Source organism: Erpetoichthys calabaricus, chromosome 3 (genome assembly GCF_900747795.2).
Source record: "Erpetoichthys calabaricus chromosome 3, fErpCal1.3, whole genome shotgun sequence".
In the NCBI taxonomy this organism is placed as follows: Eukaryota; Metazoa; Chordata; class Cladistia; order Polypteriformes; family Polypteridae; genus Erpetoichthys; species Erpetoichthys calabaricus.
In genome coordinates, this window is record NC_041396.2 from 32265805 (window position 1) to 32281646 (window position 15842).

General features: G+C 36.8%; 1 protein-coding gene across 1 annotated transcript; it reads right to left on the reverse strand.

Annotated features, from left to right (window-relative positions):
• Nucleotides 1-1033: 1033 nt before the first annotated feature.
• Nucleotides 1034-14773, reverse strand: LOC114647887 (serine/arginine-rich splicing factor 3-like). The gene is made up of 6 exons (XM_028796565.2): nucleotides 14650-14773; nucleotides 12120-12333; nucleotides 8876-9010; nucleotides 8623-8661; nucleotides 2304-2390; nucleotides 1034-1434 (listed from the first exon to the last, which is right to left on the reverse strand). The coding sequence occupies exons 2-6, from the start codon at nucleotides 12323-12325 to the stop codon at nucleotides 1407-1409; spliced, it is 495 nt and encodes a 164-aa protein (XP_028652398.2). The 5' UTR covers nucleotides 12326-12333; nucleotides 14650-14773; the 3' UTR covers nucleotides 1034-1406.
• Nucleotides 14774-15842: the final 1069 nt, after the last annotated feature.

Genomic DNA, 15842 nt, shown 5'->3' on the forward strand with positions numbered 1-15842 from the left:
TTGCACTACACTTAATAACCCAGAATGATAAAGTGAGAGAATGTTTTCAGGAAATTCTGAAAATTTATTAAAAATCAAAACTGAAATTTTTTGTTAAGTAGTCAGTACTTTGTAGAAGCCCTTTTGGGTCCAATCACAGCTTAGAGTCTTCTTGGATAATTGTCCACAATTTTTGCACTCCTGAATTTGGGCAGTTGATCCTCTCTAGACCCATTAAACTGCACCAGAAATATCTAAACTGCCATCTTTGGCTCTCTAAACCGGTTGATCAATGTGTACATCTATGCTAGAGAGAGGCACTACATAAAGGCTGCTTGGACGGCACACTGCTATGCCAGGAAGCCCATGAAATTCTCTTATCTGGCACAAATGGCTTTACTTGTAACATTAATACATAGGCATTTTCTTTAAATTAAAAATTAATAGTGTAGATCAAAATATTTGTAGAATTCATTTGTTAAATGACAGCCATTATGAATTACAATATAATGAAACCTTAAAACAAAAAGGAGAGATGCTGTCCACAATTGTCTGGAGCTCAATCCACTATCAAAGTAGATTCATATTCATGGTGTTGATACAATTTCTTATTAATATGGGTGGGGTAGACACATCTCACAAAGCATCCATATTATATAGATATTACATAAAAACTGTTGGAATATTTACTGTACATTCAATGTGTTTAATAGGCAACAAAAAAATTGAGGTATGCATTTTTGTTATAGAAGTCGAAACCGTACAGTCAATGCATAGTTAATGCAACTTATTTCTATGCATGTAGCAGATTAGCTCCAGAACTCTGCAAATCTTGAATGGCCACATTATTGGACTATGCAATGGTCAATTGTCACCGATGACCATCCAAATTTTTTTGCTAAAAGATGCAGTTTTCAATAATCTGCAGATACCTTTGACTTCTGTGACAAGCTGTAGAGTGCTGCCGTGGGTCTCATTTAATGATCCATTATTGAGAATGAAGTTTATCTTGCTGAATATAAAGATACCAGTAAAGAAATCACACAAATATACATTCTGATGGTTTCAGACACCTTTATTTATACTAATTAAAAAGAAAAAAAAAAATCACAACAGCCCATGAATAACAAGTATAACCTTATGAGGCGGCAAATACTTTTTATAAAAGACTGTGAAACAAAAATTCTACTTTCAGATCTCTATAAAGATCTCTATAAAACCTCAGCAGGAAAATATGCATTTTCTTCGTCGTATTTTCTTGCACGAGAGAACATGTGACGCTCTAACTGCCTCAATCAACACTGAGAACAAAGCAGGTATAAAAAAAAAATAATAAAAATAAAACTGGGGTTGAAGGGAAAAGGATAAAAGGACAGCACATTTAGTGCTTAAAGTGGAACGTTGATGAACGTCTCCAACATCAGCCTTCATTTTCTTTCACGTGACCGGGAATGACTGCATGAGACAAAAGAAAATAGTGAACTTTACATTAATTTTAATTAACGAATACAAAGAAATCTTTTAAAGTGTTAAAAGGTACAGCATTATTTTCCCCCAAATTAAAAGCAAAAAGAGGTTGAAGTTGGGTGGTAAAACAAAATGGTAAATAAGGACATAACTGCTTTACAGAACAGATTTTAGAATAAAATGTTACATTCACCAAATTCTGGAAAACTTTATTTTCACTTTGTGAGCATTAAATAGTCTCATCATTAAGTGGGTTTTCTAGAAGAGATTTTTTAGGCAATAAGCCCTTCTTCAGTCTAATCCTCTTTACATACTTATAACATGCAAGAGGGGATGGTTGAGTCTAACATACTGTAGATGGAGGTAGAAGCATATCAGAGATAATGACCGTGGGAAAGTGCTTTGATGATATTCCAGGAGCAGTCCCCAATTTTTTCTTATAAAGAACCATTTTTGACATTGAAGGACAGAGTTTGAGAAATGTTTGTGAGCAGTAGAATGCTCTATTAATGTGGGACATGACCAATGAAAGCAAAACAAGAAGGAATGCTGGACAGAACAGGGGTGAGAATGATCAGACGGATGGATAAATGGAGTATCACATGGTGAGAGGAAAATTAATGTGGAGTTAAGGAAAAGACTTGGTGTGGAGGTGATAGGTGTTGTTCAGGGGAGAAACAGACTAAAATGGTTTAGGCATGGAAAGGGATGGCTAGATGGAGAGGTAACGGGGATGAGGCCAAGAAAGGGCCACAAATGACCTGCTATATTATGTTACTGTTAATGTAAATTAAAGTTACTGGCATGTTCTTTGTTTCTGCTAGCCTGTACACTTACTTATTGGCTTATCTACTTACCTACGAGAACGAGATGCTGAACGCGAAGGTTTATGGTCTCTCTCCCTAGATAAAGAACGTTCCTTCCTCCTATCTCTTGACAAAGATCTGATAAAAAAAAAAAAAAAAAATGTACCAATGAAATCCATTAATAGAAATACATATACAATAAATATACAAATCTTTAAAAAAAAAAAAAAAAAAAAGCATATTTTTGAAAAAGCTGACAAGTACAAATATATCAATTAAAACTATTATCTGCTGAAAATTGTAATAATTAAGAATAGGTTTGTAAAAAAATTTATCAAAAAACCACACACTACATGGCCAAATCCTTAACTTGAAACAATTGAGTTCATGTGCATAATTGTTAACAGGTGCATAACATCAAGCACACAGCCAGGCAACCACCATTGACAGACATTACCAGTAGAATGAGCCATACAGGATGCCACCTTTGCCACAAGTCAGTACATTTAATATCTGCTCTGCTAGATCTGTTTAGGTCAACTGTAAACAATATTTTTAAGTGAAAGTGTCCAAGAGCATCAACATCAATGGTAGACAAGGGTTTCAAACTGCCTCTAGAAGCAACAGCAGCCCTAGCATTGTGCATAGAAGCTTAAGAAATGGGTTCCACAGCTGGGAAGCTGAACACAACCTAGAATTACAACGTGTTATGAAAAGAGGCGACTGGAGAGCTGTAATGTCCACTGCAATTGGACTTTTGAGCAAAGGACGCTTATCCTCTGGAGTGATGAATCACGCTTTACTATCTGGTAGTCTGAAGAACAAATCTGGATGGTCTGGGGCTGTTTTTCAGGTTTTGGTTAGGCCTTTCGGCCACTGATTTTATAAACTGGGAAAAATATAACCCTGCAATCTAAAAATTAAATCAGTAAATACAAGAATACTTGGAACCCAGTTTTTACAGTTGCATTTAAAACCTTAAAGGCTTCAACTGAATGAATACACAGAACATTACGATGACAGCATCCAAAAACACTTTACTGTTATAGATTACTTTTTTCATTCAACATTACATGTTTGAAGGCAAACACGTCTGACTAAACTCTTACCAGAATAAGGCACCTACAGTTCATTTAAGGATTTATGATTAACCACTTTTATCCAAATCAATTTACACATTAGCTTTGTTATCTGGAGCACTAGGAACAAAAGACTAATTCAAAAGGAGTAGTTAAAAAGAAGACTGCTACCTTTTATCACAGACAGACTTTTTTTTTGTTCTTTATTTCGCCTTATACAAATTTCTTGTATTAGGAATTTGTTAGTTTTTGCATACCCCTTGGGGTCAGAGCGCAGGGTCACCCATTGTACAGCGCCCCTGGAGCAATTACAGGTTAAGGGTCTTGCTCAAGGGCCCAGCATAGTAGGATCTCTTATTGGCAGTTACGGGGATTCGGACCGGCAACCTTCTGGATACCAGCACAGATCCTTAGCCTCAGAGCCACCACTCTGCCCTAAAGATTTCGATCTTTCAGCTTTAACAAACTTAAAATTGGTCATTGGTGAGTGAATATACTTGGACAGATGCCTGGTACCTGTCATCTACTGCTGCCTATCCAGTGCTGATTCATGTCATGTATCTCTCCTATGCTGTCCCAGAACACCGGGGATCCTAAATTTGAATATGGCTGTTTCAGTATGCATTTATATATCTGTATAGACTGTCAACTGAATGTATGTCTTTAATGTATGCCCTGTGTAATGGTTTGGCATCCTGTCCATGGTTGATTGCAGCTCTGTGCCCAATGCTGCTAGGGTACTATTCAGCTCATGGATTAAACAAGTATGAGAATGAAAGACAGCAGAAATGACCTATCAATGATCCCAGTAATACTGTGGGAATGCCACAGACTAATTATTCTCAATTTACTAGTAGGCTTGTGCCCAGAGGCGATATCAGCAGCAATCGATGATTGATTACTTACATCGCTGATGAATGTTTATCTGCGTAAGATTTGAACCAAATGATTAATACCCCATTAACACTAAGCATTTGGACCCTGATTAAATATGGATACACGGTATTTGCACTGTATTAACTAGAGACTTTAAGCCTTCCTTTGGCAGAAAGGTACAAATCCGATTACATTTTTCCTCTCAAAATACAAATTAGTAATCTGACAATCTCTTCTGTTGCAAGGTTCAAAAATTGTAGACATACTGTTTTGTACAGTTTATATTTTTGATAATGAAGGCCCATGGAAGAAGCCACTTGAAGCGTATTGTTAAAAAAAAAAAAAAAAGACAAGAGACAGAGATTGTACTCTAAATGCTGCAATTGTGACAGCTCAAGCCAAAGCTGCAACTTTGCTGCAGTAAGTTTGGATGCATGAATCAAGAGTTTTGAGGTAAAATTCTGCTTAGTTCAATGACCACTACAGCTGACCAATTTGAACATGCAACTCCTTACATTTTTCTGTATTTGTGAAAGACTGAAGCCTGAAATTGCCAAGAAGATATGAGATTTTGAAAACAGACTTGTCAAAAATTGTGTTGCAGCCAGCATTATTTTATATTGCCATTGGTACCTGCTGAAACAACTTATCTAATCTTATTGGAATAAACCATCAGTGAGCCAGTGTGTTTGGAAATAGGATCAGCTGTGCAGGAGACATACATGAGGCTTCCTTAAGGGATGTGACTTTGTGCAGAAGTGCAATCAGTGGTTCACATATCCCCATCACCACTCCAAAAAGAATTTCACATGGGTTCTTAAAAACGAAACAGATCCCATTTAATTTAACTCTAGCCTTTAGCCGACCATTCATTTTCTGTACAAATGGGCATTTTGGAGGAGCTGAAGGTTGACGTATGCAGCTTAACATGAAAAATACGTATGCTTTTAAATGCTTCAAAAGGCAATATAATTTATTCACAAATATAAAACAGCTGTGGTACCATTGTGTCCATCTCACGCTACCCTAGTTAAACTTAGTGATTTTTTTTTTTTTTTTTTAAAAAACCAGAAGCAGACATAATTAACAGCTGATGAGAAGAGCCTTCAGCACTTGTGCTAGTAGTAGCATTGGCTAAACCTGCATAGTGCTCTGGATGGCATGCACACAAATCAAGTCTGTCCTTTTTGAATCTTCTGCAAAAGAAACACCACCCTATCTTGCTTAATCAACAAATAATTTTGTTTAAATAGTTTGGATCACCATGCTCATTTGCTTTCAGGCCACAGTGTTGCCAAATATGTGAATTGGCCAACCATTCGACAATCTGTACCTTTCTATATTAAACAAGGCATCTTCATACCTTGTCACAGTGAACAGCTATTAACAATGGTGATACCTTTTGTGAAAATTACAGGAATTGCAGAAAAGCAATGCAGGCTTAAAATGGTGGTTTCCCCCTTTCTAAATTTCCACACCTCAGCGAAAACACTGTCAATCAATGATATTTAAGGGGATAACCGATTGACCAGAAATCTTACACATCGCCCAACACTATGTTAAATGTTTCTCAATACTACCAACTAAATCTTTCCTGATTCAAATGAACCATAACACCAACAATATATGAATAACTCAACAGCATTTAAGCTTGCTCACCTATTAGCAATTAAAGCTAAATAAATGGATACTGCAGGCAAGAAAAGCCTTACAAACTTCATTGAGTTATTATACGTTTAAAAAAAACAGCAGGGAGCAACTTTTAGCTTGATCTGAATCAAATTCCGGCTGAAAAGGCAATGGCCATTGCATTAGATAACATTAAAATTAATAAATTGACAGGATTTCAGTGAGTCGCAACAACCATTGCAAAAAAAGAGACCCTGTACCGTTAGGGGTTTTCAATTTCAGAACGTTTTGTAAGTCATTTTGTTTTCCTTTTCAACCACACAGTTTAGGAGAGTTGAAGCCTATCCTGGTAGGATCAGGTGAAAAGGAGGAACCAGCCCTGGATAAAAAGCTGTGCATATTCAGACATAGCTGTACACACAACTGCACTCATTCAAATTGGGTCAGTTTTTTTTGTTTGAGAAAATGTTAAATGCAGAAAATCAAGATTCAGGTCTGTTAAATCTTTCTATTCTCTAAAACAGAGTAAACTTTTAAACTGTGTAGTAGGACCTGGCAAATTATTAAACAAATTTCTGATTAACGCAACCATTTATCACAATTTTTATTTCCTAAACTGACCCTGAAACTGCAAATGTCTTCAATCAGTGCCAAGTATTGTAACTCTATGTCACTTGGTAATATTACTGGATTTTTCTGATTGTTAGCTCAGATTTGCACAACACTTCCAGTATCAGCGTACTTATGCTTTTGGTTTGACATCTATACTTTTGTCATCAATAAAAGGAATAGCCATTTGCTCAGTGAGAAAAAAAACAGCCCTTTCCCTGCAAGTTGTTTTGCAGAGTCTATTAGAGTTGAAGTCAACTCTTTTTTTAACCAGAAAAGCCATCTAATATGCAACACTATAACCTGTAAACTCCAGAGTACATGATGGTAGGTACTTCAAAGCTGATTCATACTTTGAACAGTTCTAACTTTGACGTTATCAGTAAGAAATTGGAGAAGCTTGCACTTCACTACTTAGGTCTCCCTCCTGTTGTATACAACAGGATGAAACATTTATATGAAGAAAAAAACTGATGAAATTACTCGATTGGTCAAAGACATTGCATACAGTTATTTGGTCAATTTTTACTGCTTCTTTTTGGGTGTTGTCAGAGGTCTGTATCATAATTCACTTAACATGTTATGTGCTTGGTCTACTACATTCACCTGAATACTGCAGTATTCACTACTTCACATGTGCACCCAAAGTTAGAATGGGCAAACTATAAGAACTTCACACTGTGCTCTGCTCCTTTGTGAACTGTAAATTTGGCTACAACAAAACAAAAAAATAAAATTCTATCCCAAATTACTTAACAACGAACTGTTACAGGTACTGAGAATAAATTGAGTAACTCTTACATATTCTTCAGACCGTAATGTTAAGCAAAATTTCATAAATTGTGAAAACAGCACATTACCAAGTCTCCCTAAAAGCCATGTGTACTTGAGAAAGTAACAAATATGTAGCCACAGCCACATGTATTTGGAAAAAAAAATGTATACTTTAATATGCAAACTTCATGAGAAAGTCAGTAATAGCTTCTAGTGAAAGCACTACCATACATTATACTTCACAAAGCACACCGTCATTAGGTACTTTACAGGGCATGTGAAAACACCAATTTAAAATCAACAAAATAAATGTTGCAGTGTTTTTGCAAAGTACCACCTTGAAACTTCAGAAAAACATACTGGCATTGCAATAAATGGGATTACATCCAAACCCCACAATCATGACCAAAGATGATTAACATGGCAGACAAAGCTGCTTATACAACCACTTTAAATAAAAAAAAGTGTCTTTGCAGAATAAACTGCACTGATCAAAGCTGATTAATGTCTGTAATTATATTTATCTGTTTAAATTAAACTTTCCTTCAGTAGTGTGATGATTTTGTAAACAACATTAACATTTCAGAAGTAAAACTAAATGAAACGCAATTTGTTACTGCTCCACAAGGGCTTATATAATTGGCATAACTGTTTTTAGTGCTTATATAATTGGCATAAATCTTTCATGTTAGTGAAATGCACTGCAACTTTCTTAGTTACAGAAACCATTTTGCCACTGGCTTGATTTTCATCTCATCCACTGCATGTTATTAATTAAACATGGCTTGGCTGTCAGTACTAACAGACAATATCCTGTAAAGTCTTTAATTTACCGATTTCTAAATCAGTGTCATATTGAATGCCGTCACAAATGATTACCAAGAGCAAAATTTCTTATATCTTGGTAAAAAAAAATAAAGTTACACTTTCTCAGAATAAATAAGTAAAACAGAGCTTAATACTACACTCTGCATTAGTTCAGAGTAACAGAAGCTGCAGCTTCAGACCAAGCAGCTGTGCAAGATTGCTGGTTGTACTTTGTACTACTGCATTACAAAGCTGACTGCTATCATTACACTAAGAAATATTAATGGCATAAAATGAAAATATTTTAATGAGGATTCAACTTGCAATAAGCATTAAAACTTTTTAAATGTCTGCTCAAATGTAGTTTGCACTTTCACCTAGCCCAGAGACTGCTTCTTCATATGATCATCTTGAATGAACATTTTAGTACATATGGGGTAGTGCACATGACAGAACAGAAAACCTCCAATTGCAGACAAGTTTAAAAACTCTGGCAACTCATGGTGAACAAAGTAGATTTACACTGTAGCTCATGGCTGAGAGTCCAATTTCAGTTCAACTTAACTGTCAACAGAAGCTACTGAATGCAACATTACCTGCTGCGACTACGGCTGAAGCTCCGTCGACGTGGGGATCTGAAAGACAAGAATACACAGCTAGTGTCATAGTGGAGTTCTGTTAATACAATCATTACCTGGAGTATGAAACACATCTCTAACAATTTGCATTTATAGAGACGAAAAAAAAAAAAAAATTCAGAAACTGCATAGCATAGACATTGTGGCTGTGTAGACTATGTTTAGGTAGACTACGTGTATTGTTAATGTAATTCAGATATTTGTTGCTCACCTTCGCCGAGGTGGAGGACTCCTGCGACGATAGTCATCCCTGGGACGTCGGCTCCAAGGAGGTGGTGGGCCCCGGTTACGTGAACGCTTTTCTCCATTGGACAGCTCTACTCTGACTCGGCATCCACAAAGTGTCCTGTATAACAACAAAGATTAAATCAACAATCATAATGAAGCATCCTATTCCATGCAGAGCACTCTTGGAACGTGCAAACTTATTGGCACAGGTCCTGACGGAAGGCAACTTCACCTGTAAGAAATGTACACTTTATTTCAAGAAATCCCATTTATACCCACAGTCCTCTCCAGGCTGGGGATGTAGAGCAATCTGGTTAAGTCAGACTTTCACATTTCGGCATCTTTCAGTCTAGCAAGATAGCCTTCAGCAGGTGCCAAAATAGAAACCAGCAGCGCAAGCAGAATGTAAAGACTAGGTTCCCTTGACAGGCTGTCAGCAGCTTGACCGTGCCCCCAAGACTACCCATGGCGAGTGTTTACCTTTAGTGACTGGTCATGGCTCACCTAATGAAGTCACGACTGTAGCAAGCACAGGATGAGATATCTGGAGCCTGCAGGTGTGAATCCGGGCTGCAGAAGGCCTGCTGACCTTAGCTCTGAGCTCATAGAGTGAGCATTCTGCTGGTTGGCACTAGTTGTCCCAGAGATGAGGAGTGGAGTAAAGGAAACAAAATAGACCCAGACCCCCACTGCGTCATGCTTGGGAGACCCCCTGCTGGATGGGAAGCAATTTTAGGCCTCGAGGAGCCCCGTCTTCCTGGTAAAGAGTGATCAGCTGACTGGTGGTGAAGTCCAGGAAGGCACTTCAGAAGAAGCGACGGGATGAGGCAGCAAGGCGATTTAACAATAATAATTGGCAAATCTACACTGAGGAGAAAAAAGATTTGACAAATATAAATTGTCTGCACTGCTTATCACTTTCCCTTTGAGAAAGATGTTTGCTGAATAATATCAGCCCATTCTAATAACTAGGCAGGGGATCACTTCACACTGTTTGCACCATGAGGAAAGGAATAGCATCCAAAGTATTCTGATGCTTTATGGAAAGTTTTGGGAATATTTACTCTATCAAGATCCACACACATGACTTGTAGCTATAACTACATACCTGGTTGGTGTTTTATTTAGCTATAACTACATACCTGGTCAGTGTTTCATTTTTTTTTTTTTTTATCTATTTGGGGGGTCTTTAAGCTTGTTGGAACTTGAGTTAGTGAATACAAAACAATGCCATCTAAATTTATGTACAATAAACATTTGTTTATCTAGTGAGAAACAGGGTGAAAGAGAGCAACATGAGAACTAAGTAGTATTAAAAAGGGATAATAAGAGGTTACCAAAAAAGCTAAACATATTGAAATACTGCATTGTACACCTCCCTTCTCTATCCACCTTCATAGCCATATGTAATGATGTACATCTATAAGCAAATAACTCCTACAATAAAGCTGATACTTTCAAATTGCCTAGGCACACTGCAATAATCCAAGGCAGTTATATTGCAAGAAATCTGTGTACTTTCATTTTTAGCTAGTCCAGCTCATTACAATAAAACAGATTTTCCTGTTCGCCAGCAAAATACACACACATCACATAGCTTGAGAAAGCTTGTGTGAGAGAGACTATAACAAAAGATTAAAGTAATAGTAAACTGGTTTATATGGACAAAGGGGGAAGATTATTCCACATATAATCAGTTAGTTTACACGCCAAACTTTACAATACCAAGTTAAAAAAAAAAGAAAGACTTTATAGTAGTTTGTACTGCTATGCTCAGACTAAAAGTGCTAGAAGCACTATCTGGATTAACGTACTGTTTCAGAGTTAGGAAAAGTCCCGGTAGACATTTAAATTTAAATCTAACTATATCAGATATCGGAAAAGAAAAAGAACCCTGAACTCTCTCGTCCTTCTTTCCTTTGACACACTAAGGTGAAAATAGTGTTTGATTAAATTTAAAGTAATAAACAATGTTTGCCACACTAGTAAAGCTAAACAAAAAACTCATTGAAACTTTTTTCCACCAATCACAATCTCCTTGTTAAAAAGGTTTGTCTTTGTAAAATTACCCATATAGTAACTGCAGACCTTTTTTTTTTTTTTTTAATTGCAAAACATCAAAATAAAAGCAGTCTTCATATTGCTATTAGATTAAAATATATAATTTTATAATTGCAAATCAAAAAGTCTTGTTGCAATTATAGACTATTGGTTCCATGCAGTGCTATATGCCAATATAATGAACAGACATTAAAACTTAATCTGACAGTTCCCTAGAAGATTTATGTGCACTGTATCAAATACCAAACAGCACCAAATGATTGAATAATGTAGTTATTAAATAATTTTAGTCAACATTTATTTGTTTATAAAAACTGTTCATTCAAACTACACTACATATACTAATCTCTCTCATCACTCGTTAAAACTTTTTGCAAGGGTGGAATTACGTTTCAAACTTAAATATAGTTTATCCGATCCCAACCAAAGAACTGCAAATTATGCTTTCACATATTGATTTGTGTAAATTTCAATTTAAAACTTCATGAGATGTCACAATGTTATTTACAACACACAAATCTTTAAGGGCTAAACTTGACATCCCTTGTCACTGATTTGCTGTCAGAAAGAGAAGGCAGAATCGGAACCAGAACTTGTAAACCTGGTGTCTCCACCCTGACACTAGTTATAAAGGGTTGGGTGCCTAGTTCAACAGACTTACCAATGAAAAACATGTGCCAGCTATTAAGAAAAAATATGCAGATATTAAGATATTATAGAAGCAGAAATGACAAATTTTGAGAAGAACCTCGTGCAAATGCAGCAGTAAATACTCCAAAAGGTCTATTTTGCACCATGTACAAATACCTTCCCATTTCATTTTAGTATCACAGTTGTGATTTTTACTTGGGAGGTCCTGAAATTATGCAGTAATCCTCAATCTAGTGGAGACACAATGAATGCTTGAAATTTAAAAGAAAACTACCACAGCTGCGAGTGTGTAGTTAAATATTTTCGGCTTATTTTTTAAATGCATTCAAATTTTTTTTTTTTTTACACTATTTTGTTTACTAAATAAGTGATGACTAACAATACAAATATATACCACTCCAAAATGCACATTTTATTCTGAAGATAGTGGAGTCCTAGGAAATGTGGTTTACAAAGATATTTTGTGTGCTGTGCTACCATACAACATACAAACGGCTAACTGCAAGGGCACCCACCTCCCATCAAGTTCCCTGACTGCATCAGCTGCATCTCGAGGATCTTCAAACTCCACAAAGGCAAAGCCAGCTGGATTCCTTGCGATCCAAACACTGCGCAGGGGTCCATAGTAGCCAAAGGAACGCTCTAGCTCAGTTTTGTTCCCATTATTCCCCAGGTTTCCAACATAGACTTTGCAGTCGAGTGGACAGGAGTCTCTATGCATGGCTAAGTCTGTAATAGGAAAAACACAACAATAAATAGAGTATATGTTACCTTAAAATATACCCAGAACAAAGACAAGAATGTTTTTTCTCCACCATGGGCTGTCCATCTCAGAGAAGGATGTACAGGATAATGCACTACAAATTAAATTTCTCAAGTACTCATTTATTGGGCAGAGTTAAAATTAATCACAAATGTGCAAAGCACTACAGTTTTCCTGTTAATGGAATCTGGTTAGTTAAGCGATTGTGGGGATGGGTGTCCACATGATAACTCAGGTGGGTGATTTAACCTCTAACGTCTTACATTACCTGTGTAATACATTAGCCAGTAGTGGACCCACTGCAACCAACTTACAAAAGAGATGCTCCTCTTGAGATCAGAGTTAATTATTTCATGTTACACTGGACTGTGCATGAAAAAAAGTGTTTAGTGGGTATCTATAACAACTACTTCTTGACAATTTCTATATAATTGTTCAGAACCTGTGTATTTCAAGCACTGCAAAAATTGTAAATAGTCTTTCTGCATAACCCTGTTACAAATACATACATTACCTTTAATTTTCAGATGTGTATTTGCCTAAAGCAAGGATCTTCATTCATAATGCCAAAGTGCCGCAATCACTTCAGGTTTTTGTTCCAACCAGTTTCATATTTAGAAGACAGTCCTAGCTGATAAAGAAACTTGCTGTATTTAATTACATTACTTGTTAGTGCTTTCATTCACCCAAGTCAAATTTTAATAACATTGTATAGTTTCAATTTCCGAATGTTCTGTAGACCAGAATAGATTTTTCACCTCATAATGCTCCCCTTTTCGCTTTCATTGATTTCTACAATGTATTTAAAATTGGTCTTGTAAGAAAAAAAAGCACTAACAAGAAATATAGTTAAATACCAAATTCCGTAATCAGCAAGGACAGTCATATTAGGAAACTAGATGAAACAAAAACGCGCAGCCCTTCAGGACCATGAGTGAAGATCCTTGCCTTACTGTAACACTTGTAAATCACTTACATTTACTTATTTGGCTGATGCCTTTATCCAATGTGACCTACAACATTTGAAATAAAATGGGTTACATTACTTTTTCAAACTGGAGTACAGGCAGGTGAAGTGACTTGTGCATGGTTACACTGTGTCAGGAGTAGGATTTGAACCCATAATCTTGGGGTTTTAAGTCCAAACTATTAACCACTACGCTACACCAACATCATGCATATTAATAAATTTATAAAAATTAGGGGTGTCTAACCCCAAATCTGGAGGGCCACTGTGGCTGCATAATTTCATTCTAACCATTTTCTTAAAATAGTAACCAATTTTTGCCGCTAAATAATTTTTTTTCCAGTTTTAATTAACTTGTTATTTATGACTGAGAGCCTTAATAATCTGGTGCCTTGTCTCCAACAGCAGACGTTGCTCTTCAATGCAAATTACACTAAACAGATTACCTTCTTCCGCAAAAACATGCTAATTAAAATTTAGAAAAATAGTTCTTTCAGGAATAAACTGGATTTAAGATTAAGAGCCCTAAAAAGAGAGACATTGGTCTATTTGAGAAGTTTTAAGTTTCAAACCTGTAATATTTACGTTTATTTATCTCAAATTGCCAAAACTATGAGAAGTTAATCTTTTGACCCTGTAATATTTACATGTACTTAGTTTAAACCATTAAAAATAATTCGTATATTACATTGCTGCAGATTCTATCCTCTTATACAATGTGCGCACCGACTGCTGATGAATTAAGAGCGACGCAGATTGCGTGAGGCGAACCGCCAGCCTCGTGCTTTACAATGCAATTCCCGGACTGGTGGACTAAGAAGACACAAAACAAGAAAGATCGGAAATACCGCAATGCAGTATTTCTAACAATAATACGGCACACAAGAACCTCAAAATGATTACCTGGAAAGAACCAGCCATACGATACTCGAAAAAAAAAAAAAAAATTATGACCGGGGTGTAACCAAGACAAGACAATACAATACAGGCCGACTGAATGAAGAGCTCAACAATGGGGCCAAATAAAATAGAAGTCGCTATATGATAAGCTTTGCGCGGACGAAGTAAAATTATCCATGTATACTAAACATCTAAAGGTGTACACAAATTCCCTATTACCGTCGATTAAATTATTTAAATATTTCTGCGGCCGAGGCTGCAAGGTGCCATTCTCGTTAGCTTAGCAGGCCGTAACAACCCCAGAATACCCAGTTTCTCCCGCCTGTATTCTACCGCGATATTACACATCAGAATTTCGTATTTCAGAAGAGGAAACGTTTCCAAATGAAGCATACAACCCACAACGGATCACTACCTGCCCTAGTCCTCTGTTCCCAGTACTTCCAGTAGCTTCTCGCCTCCACAAACTGTTAATGGCTGCCGACCGGAAGTCTCTCTCCAACCACGCAGTTGGCGGAATCTCCAACAAAAAAAAAAAAAAAAAAAAAAAAAAAAAAAAAAAAGCGGGGCCGCGAGCCGAGGATAGCGCCTCTAGTGGGGAGTCTAGAAAAGGCGAATGACTGGCTGACGGTCGCGATCTTATTGAGAGCTTTATATTTTAACCAAATGAAACTCGGGGAAATTTTCAATTATGGTGAATACGGCAAAGTTTCAGAGGTGCACACTGCTTTAAGAATTTTTATTTTTTAAAACATCAGGGGAGAATTAATGAATGAAACTGTTCGCTAAGCCGGCTTGCGCCTGGTGTACAGGTACGCTTCTCCTGTCTGCATCAGCGCCAATGGATAAGCCAGCAAAATGACGTCAATGCGAACAAATTGAAGCGCGCGTGTGACGGACGCGAGGGGCGCGACTTTTGTTATTGTCGCTCTTGTAGTTTTTGAAAACTGTGTTAAGTATGCATTGCTGTTTGACTCACGTACGCCAAATCACAAGCTATAAAAGGTGTTGTTTTTACTACTGACGCTATACGCAAATGCTTCAGAACTGTTATCCTCGATTTATATACGTGACGCCCGTTTTCAAAGGCATAATTGCCGGTAGCACTTGCGCGGTGTGCCCGAGGCCGTTAGATCTAAACAAGAGAAGGAGTCTCTAGAGCTGCAGTTGGGTCCAAAGGTTTACATCCACCTAGGCCAGTGGTCCCCCAACTCCTGTCCTAGAGCGCTACTGTGGTTTTAGGTTTTCATTCTAACCCTTTTCTGAATTAGTGACTGAGGTAGCTTAGATAAGGCCAGTTTCTCTTGATTTTACATATTTAGTATAAGACATGTGAATCTTTCACATTAACAGGTCATATTAGCATCATGCCAACATGCCACACAGCACAGAGTTGAATAACGAATCATACCTTCTAACATTAGGTATAACTCAACATGTAGCTTTCAATCCACAATGATTACTTTTATAAGAATGTAATAAGCCCGGACATTACGGTGTCAAATCCAGTTGCATATTCTTTAATTGATATTGGGAGTCGAGATTTCTATAAAAATTCTCAATAAGAAGTAAATGGCTATTATTATGAAAAATGTGTTATTAATAACA